This window comes from Globicephala melas, chromosome 13, assembly GCF_963455315.2.
Source record: "Globicephala melas chromosome 13, mGloMel1.2, whole genome shotgun sequence".
NCBI classification, from domain to species: Eukaryota; Metazoa; Chordata; class Mammalia; order Artiodactyla; family Delphinidae; genus Globicephala; species Globicephala melas.
This window is the reverse complement of record NC_083326.1, coordinates 6,398,852-6,419,985: the sequence shown is the minus strand read 5'-3', so window position 1 is coordinate 6,419,985 and position 21,134 is coordinate 6,398,852. Positions and strand designations below refer to the sequence as shown.

At 54.3% G+C, this 21,134-nt stretch overlaps 1 protein-coding gene across 2 annotated transcripts in view; it reads left to right on the top strand.

The window, feature by feature from the left end:
• Positions 1–21,134, top strand: part of MYO5B (myosin VB) — a 388,804-nt gene that overhangs the window by 354,624 nt on the left and 13,046 nt on the right. The window contains exons 28-36 of one of the 2 annotated variants that reach the window (XM_030867909.3): positions 240–479; positions 1,565–1,665; positions 8,057–8,134; positions 11,310–11,508; positions 13,004–13,097; positions 14,484–14,627; positions 17,362–17,513; positions 18,084–18,173; positions 20,966–21,116. In XM_030867909.3, coding sequence (XP_030723769.1) covers positions 240–479; positions 1,565–1,665; positions 8,057–8,134; positions 11,310–11,508; positions 13,004–13,097; positions 14,484–14,627; positions 17,362–17,513; positions 18,084–18,173; positions 20,966–21,116 — 1,249 coding nt within the window. The remainder of the gene's footprint in view (positions 1–239; positions 480–1,564; positions 1,666–8,056; positions 8,135–11,309; positions 11,509–13,003; positions 13,098–14,483; positions 14,628–17,361; positions 17,514–18,083; positions 18,174–20,965; positions 21,117–21,134) is intronic. The other variant, XM_030867905.3, reaches the window with a different exon arrangement.

Below are 21,134 nucleotides of genomic sequence, written 5' to 3'. Positions count from 1 at the left end.
CATGTCAGATCCTTGGCACCGATAACTTGGGGGTCTGGGTTCAAGTTCAGGCCCCAGCTTTGACCACTTGCTGACATAGTCAGAACGTATACTGTGTGTCCCGTCGTTAACACGGGAAGGTTGCTCTTAGCTTCCCAGGTGGACGGGGCAGGTGGTTCAGGAAGGTGGAGGAGGAGGCCCCCCGGGTACGCTGCCCGGTCTCCAGGGAGTGATGAGTATGTTGCCGGGCTGCCTTCCAGAGGCAGGAGCTGGAGTCGGAGAACAAGAAGCTGAAGAATGAGCTGAACGAGCTGAGGAAAGCCGTGGCCGACCAAGCCTCAGAGCACAGCGCCGCCCACGGCATCCCTGACAGCTACTGCCTCCTGCTGAACCAGCTCAAGCTGGCCCACGAGGAGCTGGAGGTGCGCAAGGAGGAGGTGCTCATCCTGAGGACCCAGATCGTGAGCGCCGACCAGCGCCGCCTGGCTGGCAAGGGCTCGGTGAGGAGAGGGGGCCGCGGGCGGGGCACTGGGGCCACGCTAGGGGGAGAGGTGTTTTTCTTACGTTTCTTTACACAGGAGGGCCTTCAACCTAAAATAGCAGAGTCCTTTAGAGTCTCCTCTAAAAGTAGAGCAAGGTGCCAGCTGTCCTCCCAGCATGCCTTTTCACAGGAGGCTGCTGGAAGTTTCTAGGATCTTCTGAAGTTACCCAGTAGGAACAAGCTCAAAAGGAACGAGGCTCAGAATTAGAGTAAACCTGGGCCACGGCCTGAGCAGCCCCCTTGGCCTGGTTTTTTCACCTCAGGTCTTGCTCCTTGCTATTTACTTTGTTTCCCAGGTAAAGAAAGCCTTCCTTCTCTCTCAGCTCTCCCAGGGTGACAAGTGCAACTTAGCGTTTGTTCCTAATGTTTCCCTCTCCTGCACAGATTGAGGAGCGGGTGGGAGGGGCCAGAGGCCACCTGGGCTGCTCTGGGCGTGGGCCCAGGGGGCGGGGGAGCTGGGGCAGGTGGGCAGCACTGAGTGTGCAGGATTCCAAACTAAGACAGATTTCAGTCATCTCCTCCGCCTTCGGGGAGCTTTCTCCTCCAGGGACACCATCCTTGCCTCTCCCTCCTCCAGCCTCCCCTCCACCCTCTCTGCCTTTCATAGCCAGGCCTCTGACTGTGACTGTGATTCTCCCTGACTCTCCCAATGTGATTTTTTTTTTTTTTTTTTTTTTGCGGTACGCGGGCCTCTCACTGCTGTGGCCTCTCCCGTTGCGGAGCACAGGCTCCGGACGCGCAGGCTTAGCGGCCATGGCTCACAGGCCCAGCCGCTCCGTGGCATGTGGGATCTTCCCGGACCGGGGCACGAACCCGTGTCCCCTGCATCGGCAGGCGGACGCTCAACCACTGCGCCACCAGGGAAGCCCCCAGTGTGATTTTTAAAAGTCACGGTTCCTGCCGGGGATTAACCGCTGTTATCTGAAGCCTTCTGCTGCCTTTATCTTTTCCCAAAGGCTCGTTTTTCTCCCTCTGTGTATAGTCATTTCCTGACAATTGTTTGTATAACCAGAGTTATTTATTTTTTAATCTGGGACATTCTAGGAGCCAAACATCAATGCCAGGACGAGTTGGCCTAACAGTGAAAAGCACGTGGATCAGGAAGACGCCATCGAGGCCTATCACGGGGTCTGCCAGACGAACAGGTAAGCCCCACCTTGCAGTCACTGTGCCTGGAGGGGGCGACAGGGAAGGAGCCCTGCCCAGCCTGGTATGTGAGGGCCATTCCTCAGGCACTGACCTCGCGCTCAGCATCAGGGTGTTGGTTTTTATAGGAGATAAATGAGGAGGAGAGGACTCGGTGAGTCCCATGCGCTAAGGAAGCCTGCTGTTAGCATCAGCGGGACTCCAGCGAGCACCCCTGGAACATCCCGAACCCAGATCCTCTGAAAAGCACCAGGGAAGGGAGCTTCCCTGGGAGGTTTGGCAGGACGAGAGGGAAGGACTGGCTGGGAGCAGCTTTGCTCGTTGAAACGGAAGCAGGTGCCAAGTGAGCCCATCTGAGTAGTATCGGAGGGGCTGCTCCAGCTGTGTGCCCCGTCTACCAGCTTTACTCAGCCCAGCTGGTGGACGCACGCGACACTGGCCCTGGCATTTAAGACATGGAACCCAAGCCAGGCACTGCAGAGACTGGATGGGAGAATGTGACCACTACCATATTGGCTAAAAGGAGATTTCCCTGGACTTCAGCCTGGACTAAATTCCAGAACTTTCCCACTTCTGGTCCCCCCTCAAGGAGGAGCTACGCAGGGTTAAGGCAAAAGAGAGTGACTGAGGGAGGCAGCAGGGCCCCGAGACACAGGACAGAGCAGGGCCCCCGAGGTAGTGCAGCCGAGCACTTGCGAGTGTGCGCTGGGGTTCCATTCGCTTACCAGCTGTTTAGGGACACTTCAAACCGCTCAGTGCTTGGTTTCCTCCCCTGTGAACTGGGGACGGTCACCGCAGCCTACCTACCACATAGGGTGACTGAGGTTAGGCGAGTTAGTCCGTGCAAAGCCCTCAGAGCAGTGCCTGCCCATGATAAGCACGCAGTAAACATCAGTGTTGTTACAGCCCCTCTTATTACCTGTGCCTCTGTGGGCACTTGTAAAGCCGGAGCTGGCCTTTTCCCTGGCTACCTGTCTCTCTTCCTGAATGTTGATCCATCATTAAGCATTTGTTTAAAATTGCTAAAAGCAGCAAGTGCACCCAGAAAGTCGTCAGTAGGGGGCACTGGGAGCGCAGCGTGAACCTGTTTGCAGGAGCGTCACCGAACGACGTGAGGACTTCCCAGGGCTTTGATTCCCAGATCTTCTCATCTGGCCCCTCTTTCTGCGGATGAGAAAACCGAGCTACTCAGGCACACGACGGGCCTGTAACTGAGTCCAGGTAGAATCCGAAGGCCAGACTCCCAGGCTGGGCTGCCCCCAGCCCACTGTGTAGGTGATCGGGAGGTGAGGGTATTTTAGCAGGCCCCCAGGCCTGAATTTCCCAGGAGGAAATTCAGTGTCTTTCAAGAGGAGGGAAAGAAGGAAATGAAGGTGAATCTCTGAATGCCAAAACTGAGTCAAGATGTAGTCATTTTAAATCACCTTGGGTGAAGATAAGAAATGAGGTGAATAAGAAAAAGGAACACAGGCGATATTTTAAAATTTTTTAAGAGGAAGAAGGAAACTGGGAACTTGGTCCTGACAAGCGAGTGTGCTTAGCTTTCTGATCTTCATGGGCCGTGGCTGTTATCAGCCCCCTTTTTGTTCATCCAGATGGTTGTTAGGCCTCCAGACCTAAGTATAGGTTTCCCAGGGGATGCTTAATACCCTGGGTTTGTCTTCCTTTGCAGCAATAATGATGATGGTGATAAAACAAAAATAGCTTTTCTTATGTCTTAAAATAATTCAGTTCCCAGCAAACCCAGGGTACAATAGGGAATTAAGAGCCTGTGAAACCGAGTTAAGTATAGAAAGGAGCCTCTGCCTCGGGGAAGGGAAGCCAGAGGAACCAGTGCCCCAGTTGCCCCGCACCTGGAAATGACATTGGTGGGTTTGTCTCTCTTCCAATTCCTTGAATCCCAGCAGCAAGGAAGGACAGCAGTGGGCAGGCTGGCAGGGCAGGAGGATTAGGATGTGATTCCTGGAGCCCAGACAGCGAGGGCGTCCTTTCCAACAAGGACTGCTCCCTGCAAAGGTGCTTTGAAGACAGAGTTGCTTTTCCTGTAATGGAGAGTGTTCTGGTTGAAATGTAAATTGTATTATGCAGGGATGATTTTGGAGTTGGGGCGATTGGAGAATCTGTGGTCTCCCTAGAAAAACGTATACACTGAATTTTGCTTTGATTTCTGGAAGGAGTACAGACACACCCCCCCATCCAATCACAGCCCCTCTATAAGAGTACTGGTTTCCAAGTTCGGAACTTTTTCACTTGCTAACTTTCATAGTTTATAGAGTTCTTTTTTGACCTTTGCAACTGTGTCTTTTGTTTTCAAATTTGGAGCAAGAAGCCAGTGTTGAGGGCCTGCTCTGAGAGTAGCCACAGGAATATGTAGAGCACTTCTGCTTCCAAACACTCTCTCGTTTTCACATCTGGGGAACTAAGAGAAGCCAGCAACGCAGAACTAGGGTAAAGAGAAGGCTGGTCCATGCCCCAGAGCTGGGCTGCAGCAGACAGGCTGGGTGTTTGGAGAGGCCGTCTTCTCAGGGCTGTCTGGAACCAAGTGCATCAGGGTCTTTCCGGGAGAGACGGGCAGGTGGGCTGGGAGACAGAGGTTCCTGCTGCTCTTGGGCTGGCCTCGCCTCTGGGCATGCGCCCAGGTCACAGAGCTGCGTGGGGGCAGGGGTGTTGCCGGGGCTCAGGTCTGGCTCCAGGAACATGTTCCTTTCGCTGCTGGCCCGTTCCACCCAAGCCTTCCCAAGTCTGTGGAACTCCAGAGCAAGACTTAGGGTGCATTCTTGGACCTTTTCTCAGGTCCCAAGAAACCGCCTTGCAGGCCCTCTCCATCCAGCAGGTGCTGGGAAACTACACGAGGCCCAGGGCACAGAGAACAGGTTTGCTGTTGCCACCTGGGCTTGGGCAGCTGACCCTGGGGTTATTACTCACCCCCTGACGGGCCTGCGCAGGAGGATGGAGACCTGGTCTCACCAGGAAGGGGTACGTGCAGCCGCCTTAGGGTGGCTTGGAGTTTACGGTTCCTTTGGCCTTGAGCCCCAGCTGCTGCAGGCTGTCCTGCTGGGCAGGGCGAAGGAGAGGCAGCTAGACTCTGCTCAGCTTCTCTCACAGACCCAGCTCAGCTGCTCCTAGAAGCTCTCAGCTTTCTCCTAGGGGGTGATCATTCCCTTATCTTCCCCCAAATTCTGTTGGTCCTGAGCCATCAGCACAACTTCTGTCTCCTGTAATTCCATGGCATAACCATATTTATCCATGAACAGCTCCCTCCTCTGTGGCCAGGCCTGTGGTCTCAACATTCCTCTTGCTCCTGGTATTGGGGTTGCTGCCTCCCACTTCTCAGAGAATCCGAATCTCTTGGGCAGTTGGGTAGAAAGTCTGGGTGGGAAGTAAAGAAATGAGAACATCCATGGAGCACAAAGCGGTCTTTGTAGAAATGGGACACCGAGCTGGCTGGAACTTTGCCTGTGTCTGTCCATGCGGCGGCAGGTCCTTCCGCTGGGCAGAGGGCCGGTGGTTGGGTCCTAGGTTTCACAGTCTCCACAGAGAGAAAGTAATATTATCCCAGGCCTTTTCTGGTGCACGCCATTTCCAGTTTTAGGTTGTATACTGCCGATCTGGAAGAAACCTCTCCCATGACACAGCTGAGCACTTTCCCTCACAGTGAAGGCGGAGGCCAGGGCCGCGTGGGTGATTGGCCCAGGCAGGAGCTCCCTAGCCGAGGGGAGCCGTTGCCTGGGTGCTGTCAGAGGCTCTGCCCGCTGCTTACTCTTGTGTGTGTCTCTGGCCTCTTTGGGAACAGGGCTCAGCACAGGGGCACATGCACGGGAGGTTCTCCATGAATATGGGTTGGTATTAAGTTACATCAAGGACTTAGCTTTATTTTAAAAAGTAATTTCCCGTGAGCTTGTTTGGGGGTTTCCTTCTCAAACCACTAGGGGGCGCTCCCGCGCCGGCCCTGGCCCCCAGTGGTGTGGAGGAGGCAGAGGGAGACCCCTTCAACGGGAACAAAAGATGGGCCAGGAGTTGGTTGACTGGTTTTTTTTTCTTCTTCTTCTTTTCTTTTTTTTAACATCTTTATTGGAGTATAATTGCTTTACAATGGTGTGTTAGTTTCTGCTTTATAACAAAGTGAATCAGTTATACATATACATATATCCCCATATCTCTTCCCCCTTGCGTCTCCCTCCCTCCCACCCTCCCTATCCCACCCCTCTAGGTGGACACAAAGCCCCGAGCTGATCTCCCTGTGCTATGCGGCTGCTTCCCACTAGCTGTCTATTTTACCTTTGGTAGTGTATATATGTCCATGCCACTCTCTCACTTCGTCCCAGCTTACCCTTCCCCCTCCCCGTGTCCTCAAGTGCGCCTGACGTCCTGAGCCCCATGGGACAACTGGGCTGCACGGCACTCTAATCTTTGTGCACCATGCCTGGATGTTATTACAGAATTAGGAATGCTAACTTCCTCACCGCAAGGCTCAGCAGTACCCGCGTGCCCCCCTGCAGAGGGAGTCTGCTGGGAGCCGTAGGAGTGCGGGGACCCTCAGAGGCTGGCAGCCCCTCCTCGTGGTCTGGGGGGCCAGCCAGCGTGAGGCAGGAAAGGGCTTGAGACCAAGGCCGGGAGACAGGGCACCTGCGTTCTAGCCTAGGTGTCAGTGTCAGGCAGGTCATCTACCCGTTGGTGTCCCTGCACACGTGGAAATGACATAGTTGGAGGAAGGGATCCCCGAGGGCCCCTTCAGCAACGACACACCCACCTCTGGGCCCGACCCAAGGATGACCCCAACTGTGCCAGGAGTTATTCCCAGTGACCCGCCCTCTGGGTTAAAGCACTAGCTCAGTAGATGCTAAAAGGCCCTGAGTTCAATATAAGTGTTAACAGCTGGGAAGGGAAAGGCCTAAGCTATCGGCTCCCCGCTTCGCACAGCCCAGGCCACGTGTGGATTGACAAGGATAATGGGACACACAGACCAGCTGAGAGCTAAGCAGGGCAGGGCCGGCAGAGTCTACAAGCAAAGGCAGTATCTGGAGAAGCCAGGCCTGTGTGAGGTCCCAGGGCAAGCACCCAGCCGGAGGGAGAACAAGCATTACCAGGAAGCAGAGGCCACGGACTGGCTCCCAAAGCATCCTCCTCACTAGCTTTCCCTCTGCTCCTTTTCATTGACTCCAGAGTCGGGCCTGCTGTCTGTGTGGCCAGCTGTGCCCAAGAAGCGGCCTGGATGAGCCCCACAAGGGCTGGGCCCTTCCTCATGAGGCAGAGCTGGGGGGAGGTGTAATGGGTGGCTGCACCCCCCAGACCTCCCACACAGCCTGACAGCAGGGCATAGGAAGGGGTTACTGGTCCTGATAGCAAGCAGTGGGAACGCAGCTCCTGCTTCGTGATTCCTGCCAGGAAAACTGGGATCCAACTGGCAGGAGCAGAGGCCTCTGGGAGCAGGGACTGAGGGGCCAAAATCTAGTGGGGACAGCAGGGCTCTGCCTGCCGCCCACCACTCAGTCCCGCTGGCCTTCGAGGGCCTCACGTGTGCCCGGGGCTGTGTAGGGTTGGGGGAGGTCCGTGCTGGGGGAGTATGTGACATGTGCCTGGTCTCCTGGAGCTGCGCTGCTGGCATTGGGCAAACACAGGGCACATGGAGAGGATAAAATAACTCGCAAATAGGAGGCATCTGGCCTCCTGCTTTCCCAGCTGAGTAAATAGGAGTAATGCAGTTGGGTGCCAAGGTTAAGGGGAGAAAGCTCAGCTCATGATGCTGGTTATTATTAGCACAGTTGTTATTAACTGTTTCTTCATGCAAGACTGCAGTGAGGACAGGAGTTGAGATGAATTAATACTTTTCTGCCCTTAAGAAGTGACAAGAAGGAAACACACATTACAAAGCAGGCAAAACATGTGGTCTCCTTCCCTGTTCTCTCAGAGCCAGGTGTCCCCAAGGTGCCGCCCTGCTGCTCCCCAGATCCGGCATCTGGGAGGCCGCCGACCCCGCCGTGTACAGTTAGCCCCTGCTCAGTGTCTGCACCTTCCACCCTGCGCAGGTCCTCTCCTCCCTGTCCTGTTTGCATCTCTCCTGATTCTCCCTTTCTTTTCCCAATCCTCCTGCTAGTGGGAAGGACCGTGAGCGAGCACAGGTAAATGCCTCTGCCCTGCCCGTGCTGCAGATAAGCAGAAAAAGCGCCACCCTCTGCTCTGTCTTCAGGAGCGTGCTTTCCGGCCTGGGGTGATCAGTGATCCCACAGGAGGAGGTGCTGGTGATGGGAGGGAAAGGAGGGCAGCTGGGTGTTCTGGAGCCTTCCCTCCTGCCTTTCCACACCTTGGCTGTAGTATCTCTTCCCCGGGCTCTCTGCTGCCCTCTCTCTCCCTCTACACTGGACGCCCTGTTTTTCTGTCCTTTATTTCTAGCAAGACTGAGGATTGGGGATACTTGAATGAAGATGGAGAGCTCGGCTTGGCCTACCAAGGCCTAAAGCAAGTTGCCAGGTCAAATGTGTGCCTTTCTTCCTGTGTCTGCTCTGTTCTGTCCGCTTGTGTCTATGCTTAATTGTTTTTCAGCGGGAGTGGATGCAAGGGCACAGTTCGCGGGGGGGAGACGGGGAGGGGTGTTGGCGGGTAGCCCCTTGCATCGTCGTCTGTCACTTTGTGTGAAGGCTGCTTGTTTGGGTCAAGGTGGTAGCACTAGATGGCTCGCCGGGACCTCAGAGACCACCGGCTGCAGCTCACTCACTCTGCAGCTGAAGGAATAGACCAGCGGGAGGTAACGTGGCAGCAGATGCACAGCTCTCCAGAATGGGGGGAGTTTCATTCTGTGGGTTTCTGAGTCTGTGCCGCTTCCGTGCTACACACTGACCATCCTGACTGCAGGGTCCGTCAAGAGCATCGGCTGCATTTGTGCTGCTGGCCGTGCTCCAAGCCCAGGGGTCCTGGCAGCCTGCCCTCCAGCACGTGTGCCAGTCGCCATTGCAGTGACTGCCTGGACCTCCGAAGAGCTGACCAGCCCAGCGCCCAGCGTGCTCCAGGGTCGCCATGTCTGACCCTCACCGCGCGCTCACGGGGCAAAGACACTGGGGCTTGCAGGGTGTGAGGAACTTGCTGCTTGAGCAGAAGATCCAGAATGTGAACCTGGTTCCATTTGCTACTGGAGCCTGAATCCGTAACCCTTGTGGCCATCAGCCCTGGGTGATCAGCTTAGCAAAGGAAGTTAGATGTGCGCAGAATTAACACAACCTGATGATCACATCGCACGTTTCCTGCCAGCGCGTGGCTTTTCAGGGCTGTGGCATAGCTTCGTGCACTTGAGATTCGCAACAATAGGCTTGTTTCCCAGAAGAGGAAACAGGCTGGGCGAGGTGGCGTGAGTGCTGTGCCCAGCACCCTCGGCCTGATGCCGGCGGGCTGGAGCGGGAGCCCGGTGCCTCTCGCATCGTCTCCCGAGTTCTGCCTGCTGATGACGTCATGGAGGTCCCGTTACAGTATCAAGAGCCTCTCTACTTGGCAGAAGAAAGTTGAGGTCAGCTGGTTCTCGAGGCAGCATGTCTCCCGGCTGTGGGTTCAAACATGGCCCCACCTGTGAGCAACATGACATCTGGCTTCATTTCCTCTCTGGTAGAATGTGGATCAGAATCAGACCTGCCTCCTCGGGTCATTGCAAGGAATAGATGAAGGTGAAGCACTTTGCACGTGCCTGCCACACAGAAAGCATGGAATAAATATTAGCTGCTACTTGTATTATAGTGGCTGTTTTGGAGTAAGGTCAAATTCCTGTCCCATCTAGAAGTTTGTTTTATTTTGGGGTGGGAGGGGGAATAGGATGTGCTTTAATACATAAAGAAATGAATGCATTAATAAAACAAAGAAGGCACAGCCCAGTGCCTCAGGAGATCCAGAACCAAATCTGCCACTGGCAGTGGCCTCAAACCTCTCTCACGTTTAGTTTTCTCACCTGCTAAGTCAGGGGTTCTCCGACTTTGCACAGAACCCTGGACTAAGTCACCCAACTACAGTCTACATGGAGGATAAGAAAGATGTGAGCAGCAAACTCACAGTGCAACCCGGGAGCTAATCCTTCGGTCAGAGTTCCTAGAGCCCAAGCGTTCCAGTCTATTTCTCTCATTAAATTTATAACTTACTGGTGATTACTTTTAGTTTATTGTAGCCAAGATCGGATGTTATCTAAATATTGTGTGTCCCCTAAAAATGCTGATTCAATTACCAAATTACTTTGCACAGTCCTCGCATTGTTGTTTTCCTTTGGTAATGCTGCCTGTGATGAATGGGTGAATCAGTCCTCCCTCCGTCATTTCTTCATTCATTTGTGTCACTTTGCTGAGAAGTCCCTGGGGCCAAGCACTGCACCTGGTGCCGCCGTGGAGCTGACTGAACACGGGGTTGCTTCCATCCGGGACTTCCCGGTGTAGACTTTCCCCTCTCTCTTGCTCCCTTGTAGATTTGCTCCTTCCTGTCTTGTGGGAATTATCTCCTCCCAGAATGACAGCAGAACTAGCAGAACTGCAGAAACATGGAGCTGTCTCCTAGGCACTTCCATGGTCCTGACTCTGCTGAGCTCTGGTCACAGTCTTTGTCTGCATCCCAGGGAGAGGGTGGGGTGACCAAGTCAGGAGGCTTTTGATGAAAGTTTGTTCAAGTAGTTACGCCCAAGAAGACAGCATCATAGTCACATCAGTAATTAACTTCCTGAAGAGGAGGCTGCTTCGGAACCTTCCTTAGTTCCTTACCCATTCCCTCATAATAGAAGGTGTCTCCCAGAATTGCCCAGAGTCTCCCGAAGCTTCTCCCCAACCTTCTCCAGATCTTCTCTAGGTCTCTCTGCTTCTTGTCATGACATCAGTTGATCTTAAACCTCCCCCCGGATCATCTGCAATTAGTCTTAGTTTCTGTTTTGACTGGGGAAAAAATGTATATAAAAGGCCAGAGATAAAGTGGGTATAAGGTAAATAAAAAGAAGGGATCTTTCTATAGCGAACAAATGTGTGGACACCAAGGGGGGAAAGCGGCAGGGAGTTGGAGGTGGTGGTGTGATGAACTGGGAGATTGGGATTGACATGTATACACTAATATATATACAATAGATAACTAATAAGAACCTGCTGTATAAAAAATGAATAAAATTCAAAAATTAAAAAAAGTAAAAAGAAAGGATCTTTCTAAAACTTGCAGAGAATCTACTGAAGGGAAAATATGCAAGTAATATAGCTAGTTCAGTCTACCAGAGTTCTGTCTTAGCAAGGAGCTTCTTGTGAACTTTGGGCAGATGTGGACGCTTTTACTGAAAAGATGCTGTAAGAAGTTTATTTCTGCTGATGATATTTTGACATGGAGACAGTCTCTCAATCCCAGACCAATAGACTGTGCTCAGGAACAAAGAACAAAGGGATGAGGGTGGTTGAGAAAAAGGCCTAAGGCAAGGGGTGCCGTGTTTGGCCTTGATCCCCTGTCCTCCCAGAGGAAGGCTGGCCTGCTTGCCCGCCCAGCCCCGTGGATCTGCTCCCCTCCGTGTCCGTCCCCTGTTGGTTTCATGCAGTTGCTGCTGCTGCTGTGTCCCTGCTCGGCTGCTCCCCTGTTGCGTGTCCACGTGTGGCCCCTACTTGGGGGCACAGATGCAAGCCACACGGTTACCTGCCCTCCTTCCCGGGTGCAGGTTGCTGGAGGCCCAGCTGCAGGCTCAGAGCCGTGAGCACGGGGAGGAGGTGGAGGGTCTCAAGGCCCAGGTGCAAGCCCTGAAGGAGGAGATGGACGAGCAGCAGCAGACCTTCTGCCAGACGCTACTGCTGTCCCCAGAGGCCCAGCTGGAATTCGGCATCCAGCAGGAGCTGTCCCGGCTGACCAATGAGAACCTGGTGAGTTGCCATGCCCCGTGGAGCCCAGCTCTGGGAGGTCACGTTCTAGAAGCAAAGGGGACCAGGAGTGGCCTTTCGCCAAATGGACAAGGTTCATGTGCTTGGCCCTGTGGTAGGAGTAGAGAGTCTAGAAATCTACAGTCAGCAAGTGTTTGTGGAGCTATTTTATTTATCTGTTAACGTATAACTAACCTCCCCAAAACTTAGCAGCCTGCAATAGCAACCACATTTTGTGGGTCAGGAATTCTGGCAGGGCTCAGTGGAGGTGACTTACCTCTGCTCTACTGTGGTTGGAGGGGGCTGGAGGACACAGACAGCCCCAGTCCTGTGTCTGGGGCCTCAGTTCCCCTCCACGCGATCTGCTCTCTGCACACGTGGCCGTCTTTCATTGGACCACCATGGGCTGCTTTACACGGCAGCTGACTTCCAACGGGATGAGCTGAGAGGCCTCTTCAAGTCTAGTCCCAGAACTGGCCCAGGGTCGCTTCTGCCACATTCTGTTGATTAAGACAAATCTGGGCAGATTGAGTGATGGGGATGGACTCTTCCTCTTGCTGGAGGGGAGGAATGGTTGGTAGCCATCCTGGCAGTAACCAAAGGAGCCGCGCAGATGCCAGAGAAATGAAAGACAGTCTGTGTCCTCAGAGAGCTAACAGGCTAGTAGGGGAAGCAAGACATGTTAAAAAAAAGAAGAGAAAGAAGATGGTGTTTCCAAAAGCATGATTCTACATGGAATTAACAAGTATTACAGAAAAAGAATTGTAGGGGAGGCTTGACCTGAGGCAGGAGGCACGAAAGGGACGTCACCCGTGCAGAGGAGGAAGGAGAAAGGGGGTCCGGATGTTTTCCGAGGTTCCACAGGGGCATGTTCGCTTCTGTCTCCTGCGTCACTCCTAGTCACAGTGTCCCTGACGGTCGTGGCGCTTCCTGCCTCCACTGCCCAGCTGGGTCAGGGCGACAGTAATGCTGTTCAGGTCCCGGGGGCTGATTTTCTCCCTGTGGTGGTGGCTGCTAGGAGTTAGGCAGCCACTGGGGGGCCCGGGCCAAGAGCCTGTTTTGCTCCTGGGCCCCAGGTAACCTCGCTGGCCTGCAGGCTCATCCAGCTGACACCTCCCCGCTGCGCTCTCATGCCTTCACCTGTCCATTCCTTCCCAGGGCACCTCCCAGCCACCTGAGGACCCTGAGGCTGAGGGTCTCTGGGGGTTGGCATGGCAACCTGAGGAGGCTCGGCCTAGAGAACTGTGGGTTGGGCAGGGCACCAGGCAGCCTGAGCCCAGAGGAGTCTGCCGTCTGGGCTGAGAGAACACTGTGACCCATCTCCCACTTCATGGGTCCAGACCTGGGGAGCGGCGGGCTGCTTGGGGCGGACCTCCTGCTGGACCCGGGGCCTGGCCTCCTCGATAGCTGCCTGTGAGCCAGGCTGGGCCCCGGATCCCACCCCTGCCCTCCAGGGCAGGATTAGATCTGTTCTCACACTGCTTCCTTCTGCTTTTAGGACCTTAAAGAACTGGTGGAAAAGCTGGAGAAGAACGAGAAGAAGCTCAAAAAGCAACTGAAGATTTACATGAAGAAAGTCCAGGACCTGGAAGGTAGGGTGTGAGTGCGGGTGTCGTGAGGCACAGGTGTGCTCGGCCGCCCTCATGGAGGAGACTGCCTCCCCGCCCGACACTTCCACTTCCCCCACCTGCTACTGCCCCTGCCCAGGGCAGTCACGTGACACAATCACACAGACCCCGGGAGCTCCCCCAGTCTCAGTTTGCCGGAACCTGCACTGATGACCCACAAACCTAGCAGGTGTTTGGGTGCTGACTCAAGCTCTGCGGGGAGGGGCAGCTGAGACAGTGGCCCTGTGGTCCTGCGTTCAGAGGGCTTAGAGCTGGGAGACAGTACCTTCTGGTTCGAAAGAATGCTCCATGATATAAAGCCCCAAACCACGGGGGCCCTTCTCCACGCTGCAGTAGTCAGGGAGAGAGGTCAGTTCTGTGGTTGAACTTCCCAGCTGGAATCTGGCCCAGAGAGGTCAGGCAGAGATTTAACTCAGTCTCCCAGAAACCCCCAGAATGTTTTCTTTCCTTGACTCCCCGCTGTAGATCTAATCATGTCACTCCCCACCCTTTAAACAGCCTGCCTTGCTAGGAAACCTTTCTTTGTCCCCTCACCACCTGGGATACCCCCCCATCCTTCCACCTCAGCTCAGGAGTTACGTCCTCAGGGTTCCAGTCCCCTCTTTTGCTGTCCTGACACCACACAGCTACGTCACAGTTCCCATCATAGGTATTGTTTAATCACCTGCTTATGTCCACCTGCTGCTCTGGACGAGGCTGTAGGAGGGCAGGGCTGTGTCCTGTTCAGGCTTGGGCCGTTGCCCCCATACCCCACATGCCCTTCTCTATCTTTGGATTTCTCTTTTCTGTTCCTAGAGTTCTCAAAGTCCTGGTCACTCAGGCTTTTTCTTCTCCCCCACCTCCTCCCCTCCCTCTTTCCCCCTCCCTCCTTCTGTCCTGTCCCCTTCCTCCCTCTCTCCATCCCTCCTTCCTTCCCTCCCCCTCCCTCCTCCCCTTCCCTCCCTCCTTCCTTCCCTCTCCCTCCTTCCTTCCCCCTCCCTCCCTCTCCCTCCTTCCTTCCCTTTCTTACAGCTGGGTGGAGAAAAAGAAACAGCTCCCCAGCCGGATGGTTGTACATCCTGCGCCTCACATCCTTCCCGAGTTTTCTCTGGTCCAAAACCTGCCCGTTGCCATTTTGGGTGTTTCCCCAGCCCCTGTCCTGAGTGGCCCCCAGTGCCTGATGCTAAGCTCCTCTGGTCACACTTGGAGTGTGGCCCAGGCTGCAGGGACAGACCATGTAAGGAGTGTGACAGCCCAGAGAACCCAGAACCCTGGGGCCCCAGGCCCCAACCCCACCCACCTGAAATGACCCCGCCCCCGAGCCTGAGCCTGGAGGTCCCAGTTCATCCTGCGTCCCTCTCTCCTGTTCAGCTGCCCAGGCACTGGCCCAGAGTGAGAGGAGGCGCCACGAGCTCACCAGGCAGGTCACCGTGCAGCGGAAAGAGAAGGACTTCCAGGGCATGCTGGAGTACCACAAGGAGGACGAGGCCCTGCTCATTCGGAATCTGGTGACAGGTCAGGCCCTCTGTGGCATCCCACCCCCAGCCCCTCCTCCTGCACCTCCTGCACACCCCCCATCCCACAGACACCCCCGCCCTCTTCCTCCTCCCCCATCCTCCATCCCCCAGCCACTCTCAGCCACCACCACGAGCTGCTGCACTTCTGACCAGCTCCCAGGTGATAGTGATGCTGGGGTTAGTGTGTGGGCTGCCCCCGGGGCCTCATGCAGGGCTCTGGGGAGCCGCTTTCCTTGCCAGCCCCGGGCCTGGTTTGCCAGTTGTACCAGCCTCGACCCCTCTGGTCTTACATCCCATCTGGCTGCAACATGCCAGCCTTCCTGCTGTGTTCAGCCCAGTTCATCAGCTGCCTGCAGAGCCGGCAGGAAGAGTCCTGGACCAAAAAAGGAGGGATCTTCGGTGGTCTGGTCCTCTGGCCCCTGAGCTCCTAGCTCCATTCTCCAGTCTCTTAGTTTTACCATCTGTAAAATGGGGATGAGGATACTGACCCCGCCCACCCCACACTTGACAAAGTGTGAAAGTGCTGTGTTAAAGCTGCGAAACCCTTCTCGAGTGTGAGGAATTCAAAGAGGTGGTAGCTTCTGCAGGGGTGTTTGGAGTTCAAGTAAGAGGTAAACGTTACTTAAGAGAAGTGTACGTTTATCGAAGTCCCAGTCTGCTGAGTACTGGGCCAAGGGCTGCGGGAAGAATGGAGCATGGCTTCAGCCTAGCACAGATTTTGCTTCAGCTCTTTGTTTTGGGTATTTTTAGTAGCTGAGTATTTTGCTCTTTTTATAAAGGTTAATTTCCCCACAATTGCCTGACTACTAAATGTGATGTAAGTTCACCTCAGATTTCCTTAACCAGGCTGCATCTTGTTCAAACACCGTTAGGAATGAGCCTTTAATCTCTGATGAATGAAACTCAAAGTTCAGAGCCTCAGAGCAAAAAGAATAATAATGGTGGAGGCTGCTTGTGCCAGCCAGTGGGTGGCTCCCTCCCACGGTCATCGCTCAGGTGGCCCCAGGCCAGCTCACCTGCTAAGCCGCCTGCACACAGCACTGGTCACCTTCCCTCCAAAAGACCCTTCCACACGAACACCGGGATTCCACTGATCACGGCCCAGTGTTGGCTGGTTACTGTGGACGATGGAGAAAAGTAGAGCCATGGTCCCTGCCCCCAAGACGCTACCCTTTAGCTGCTACGGGACTCAAATCACAATAGAAAGTTCCAAGGCAGGACGAGCTGTCTGCAATCTGCATACGGGTCAGCCTCGACGCAAGAAGCTGTAGGTTGGAAGTCTGGGCCTTAAAACACATTTTTCTGTATAAATGTTATTGGCATTCTAATTAGAGCCAAAGGCCAATCCGCAGTCATCTGTTAAACCTATGAGATGCCCAGATGTTAACCAGGTACCCAGAGTATTATGGCCTGTAGGTGTATTTGAGGCCGGGTACCCACTGGAGAAGCTGGCAGCACATGCACAGCCCCAACCCTAGACGGCCCTGGCCCTAGACGGCCCTGGCCCTAGACCGCCCTGGCCCTAGACCGCCCTGGCCCTAGACCGCCCTGGCGGAAGATCTGAGGAGTTGCCCCTTCCCCTCCCCCAGCCGCCCTGCAGGTGGAGGGGAGGTGGCCTCCTTCACTGCCTTTCCAAGCCTAGAGGTGGCTCCTGAGGCCTGGGCTGGGTGGAGCTTGGGGGTGGCGGTCATGAGGGTGTGGGGTGAGGCCTGGGGGTGCAGTGAGCACGCCTGGAGTCTGAGGCCCGTAGCCTTGTGCCCGGGCCTCGTGCTCGCCTTTCATCTTGCCTGTCCCTGGGCCTTTTCTCCTCCTGCTCTGGGCCCCCACCAAGCACTGCTGCTCTCGGCCTGGTCTGTGCCTCCCCGGGCCCCCTCTGGCACGGAAAGCAGTCTGACAGCTTCTCCCTGGCCCTCCAGGGGCTTTGGCAGGAAAGGACCAAAAGGCTGAGCAGGAGTCTGCAGTTCACGGGGAGGCCCACCAGCCGCTTCTGGTCCTGCCAGAGCACACGGGGTGGCCGTTTAGAGGAGAGGAGTTGGGGGGAGGGGAGGGGGGAGCAGCTGTCCCTGAGTGTGGCCAGGCTACCGCTGGCCAAGAGGGAGGCGGCGGCGTGGGGAGGGGAGAGCGGCTGTGGCCAGTCAGTGGCCTGCTTCACCTGCTGCCTCCGAGGCTGTCTGGGCGGCGGGCGCTGCCGTGCAGTTGCCGAACCGAGCGCCGGACGCGCTGGAAGTTGCTGCAGCTCTCCCAGCCCCTGGCACGCGGGCTCTGTCTGCGGGAGCCGGCCTCGCCTTCTTGCAGCTGCAGGGCCCGTGTGTCCCCCACGGGAAGTGCTGGTGCAGAGGGGTGGGAAGTTCTCGCCCCGGCCGCCTGGTGAGGGAGCCAGCTCCTGTCTCCAGCTGGCCTCTGGCCGCGGGCCCTTCTTACTGTGTGTAAACTCGGGCAGGGAGCCACCTGTGGATTCTTTTCCCCATGTTGCAAGGACGAGGAGTGAGGAGGCTGTTTTAAACAATTAGGAACATGATTTTTGTTTGTTTGGGGTTTTTAACTAGTTTCTGAAACTACCGGTAGTCAAGGTCAGAGGGAATCTGTGTATCAGGGCAGCTTCTCCCCTGCTCCTCTCCCAACCCCCATGAGGAGCTACAGGAAAATGTTAAAATTATTGGCATTGCAGGCCAGGATTCTTGCAGCCCCAGGCATCGGCTATACATCTAATTCTTGCTGTTTGTTGCCGGTAGACCTGAAGCCCCAGGCGCTGGCGGGCACCGTGCCTTGCCTCCCTGCCTACATCCTCTACATGTGCATCAGGCACGCGGACTACGTGAACGACGACCTCAAGGTGCACTCCCTGCTGACCTCCACCATCAACGGCATTAAGAAGGTCCTCAAGGTCAGTGTCCAGGCCGAAGGGGGTGGTGTGTGGGGAACTCGGGGAAGACAACAGCTCACCGCTGCTTCTCTCTGTCTGGGTTTTGTGATCACAAGTTCTCCAAAATCTCCAGGTCTGAAGGTAAGTGACACCTGACCTCTAGATAAACAGGGTACCAGAATCTTTCACCACGTGCTCCCCAACACCCCTTATGTTGGATCACTGATGGTGAGAACCTGCCAGGCCAGCTGGCCCAGTGCTCACAGCAGAGCCCGGGGCTGCTGGAGTCAAGCTCGTCTGTGTCACTTGGCTTTGCAGTCGTCAGCTGTAGAGGCAGCTGACGTGTGTGGACCACTGATCGGGGACCAGGGCTGGGTCGTAATCATCCCCGGTAGTGGAAGAGCAGTCACGCAGCCTCGTGGGGATGGCTGTCTTCTGTGAGACTGTGATTAGTAAGGGCCCGCTTGCCATCGGATCTGCTTGGGGCCTACTGGGTAAGAGAAGGAAACGTGGACATGGAGGGACCAGGTAAGCATTTGACCAGATGGGAACCACTGACTCATAACCAGGAACCTCTTTTTCTTTTCACAGAAGCACAATGATGACTTTGAGATGACATCATTCTGGTTGTCCAATACCTGCCGCCTCCTGCATTGCTTGAAGCAGTACAGCGGGGATGAGGTGAGTGTAAGATAAACCCAGTCCCCTAAAGTGCACTTAAACTCCGTCAGGGTGCCCTGTGTTCTTCAGCAGTTAGGCCCTCGTTTCCTTGGGCACAGCAACACGTGTTCCACTTCAGAGCACCTCAGATCTCAGGTCAGAAGGAGGGCAGAGGTTTCGGTCATAGAAGGCATCTCTGTTTTGTCCAAATGTCATTCTGAGCTGCTCTGTATCCCTTGAAGAGAGGGTGTGAGACCTTTGGGGCCCCTCTGGGACCTCAGGCTCTGGGCGTGCCTTCGGCACCTGTTCACTGGAAGCAGGAATAAGGCAGGCCTCGATGACCCCAAGGGCCCCTGGAAAGCACCCTGAATGAATAAGTGGATTTGTAGGGAAATGAATTTGCAAAACCCATCCATCATCTGAGAGCCCTCGGGACTCCCCCTGAAAACGCTGTGACCTTAATTTTCTGAAGCAGTCCTAGAAGAGCCCCATTTCTGTGAATGCAGAAAGCTCAACTGTCTGGGATGTCAGACTGTCTCCTAAGCCAACCAATTAGTTTGTCCATTTTAAGACAGACAGAGATGGTCCAAGAGAAGAGGCGCAATGTAATTGAACTACATCTGTGCAAACTGACCCTGAGGCCCAGCTTCGAGCTTCTCACCAAATTCAGTTCCTTGGCCTGAGGCCCAGCTCACCCTATCACTTAATGTTCTGCTCTGGACCTCTAGGGTCCAGCTTTATCTAGAACTCACCATTCCCACTGCTGGTCCTCGAAAGAACTTTTCCCATGCTCTGCATTCAGCCCAGTGACCTAGTAACACACGGCCCATTTTCACCCTAATTTCTCCGGTGAGAATCCCAACTCGTCCCAGGCGCTGCCCACTCCCAGTGCCTTGCAGGCCTCCTTGACTTTCCTTCTCCCCTTCCTTTCACATATCTCACTCTCCACCCTCCCTCCCCAAGGCCAAGACAGTGTAAATCAATATAGTGCAACAATTTTGAAAGCTTTATTCCATCTTTTGTGCCAGAACAAGTTTTCACAGACTCTTCTCCCTGGGAGAGTAAAAGGGTATATGCCGTGCCAGTCAGTGTTGCCACCCTTGGAATGGAACTTGACTCCATCTGCCTCCTAGAAGCAGAACTTTGATACAGCTGCTTTTATTATGAGAGGGAGTGGGTTAAATATTAAAGAAATAGTGTTTACTGTATTATTGGAAGAAATGGGCTTCATTTCAAACCAGATGTCCTCTATTCCATAACCCTAATATTATATACAAGCTTTCACTTTAAGCAGAGAACTGCATTTAAGGTTATCTCGTTGAGAATCATCACTTGACCCAATGTTGTCTGTACCCTGCAGGGAACATTACATAGGGCTAGGGAGGACCAAGAACTCCATTACGTTAGGCTATTGTTTCACGTGCTTATATTCCCAGGGACAAGACTTGAACCACAGCATAACCATATCTATGTAGCCTAAATAACAGCTATCTTGTTATCCCCTCTTCTGCCTGCTTTTTTTTCTTTTTTTTTTTGGCTGTGTTGGGTCTTCATTGCTGCGTGCAGGCTTCCTCTAGTTGGGGTGAGCGGGGGCTACTCTTCCTTACGGTGTGCAGGCTTCTCATTGTGGTGGCTTCTCTTTGTTGCGGAACACGGGCTCTAGGCATGTGGGCTTCAGTAGTTGTGGCACACGGGCTCAGTAGTTGTGGCTTGCGGGCTCTAGAGCGCAGGCTCAGAAGTTCTGGCACACGGGCTCTGCAGCATGTGGGATCTTCTCGGACCAGGGCTCAAACCCGTGACCCCTGCACTGGCAGGTGGATTCTTAACCACTGCGCCACCAGGGTAGTCCCTTCTGCCTGCTCTTGTTTTCTTTAAAAATGGATTTCTGATTTGACACAGTATGAGAGGCTTTGCCGGGGGTAGTTACCCTTTTGAAAACACTGACCTTCTGGATGCTCTTGGTTCCCCTTGGCCTGAATACAGAGAGACATTGGTCACATGAGTCCTTTTGATATTAGCAACTCTGAACTTGCCTGTTACTTCATCTTGTTAACATAGAAAGCTAAGAAGACATAGTGCTGTAGCTGTGGAATCGTTTCAGTTCATCCATTAATTCTGATACTCAGTGATAGAATCCACATAAATTTCTCATTTTAAAAACATGTACTCTGTGGGCTTCCCTGGTGGCGCAGTGGTTGAGAGTCCGCCTGCCAATGCAGGGGACATGAGTTCGTGCTCCGGTCCGGGAAGATCCCGCATGCCGCGGAGCGGCTGGGCCCGTGAGCCATGGGAGCTGAGCCTGCGTGTCCGGAGCCTGTGCTCCGCAACGGGAGAGGCCACAACAGTGAGAGGCCCGCCTACTGCAAAAAAAAAAAAAAAAAAAAAACATATACTCTGACCCGGGTACTTCTTTAGGGACTGTGTATAATCTAATATTTTAGGGTAACTTGGTATATTGGGAAGAGAATTGGGTAAAGAGTCAGAAAGCATGGATTCCCTCTTTCCCTGGACCTGCTACCAAACTTCACTTTGCTACCTTAGGGAAACTTCAGGGATTTGGACTAAACGACTGCGGCCTTTTTCATTAAGCAGTTTCGAGTCCTCTATCTGCTTAGTTTTGACACTGCCTTCAAATCTAAGAGCCATCACTGAGACCTCAAAGAACCGACAGGGTCTGGTAGAACATCATATTAGCAGACAGAGCCTGATCGGGCCCCACAAATAGGGTACTGAGAAAGTGACTGGAGGCCCAGAAGCCCTGCTGAGAACGGCAGGCCACAGAGCCTCAGCACAGCACCCATCTGCCTCTGCAGGGCTTCATGACTCAGAATACGGCGAAGCAGAATGAGCACTGTCTTAAGAATTTTGACCTCACTGAATACCGCCAGGTGCTGAGCGACCTTTCCATTCAGATCTACCAGCAGCTCATTAAAATCTCCGAGGGCCTGTTGCAGCCGATGATAGGTAAGCTGGCACGGGAGA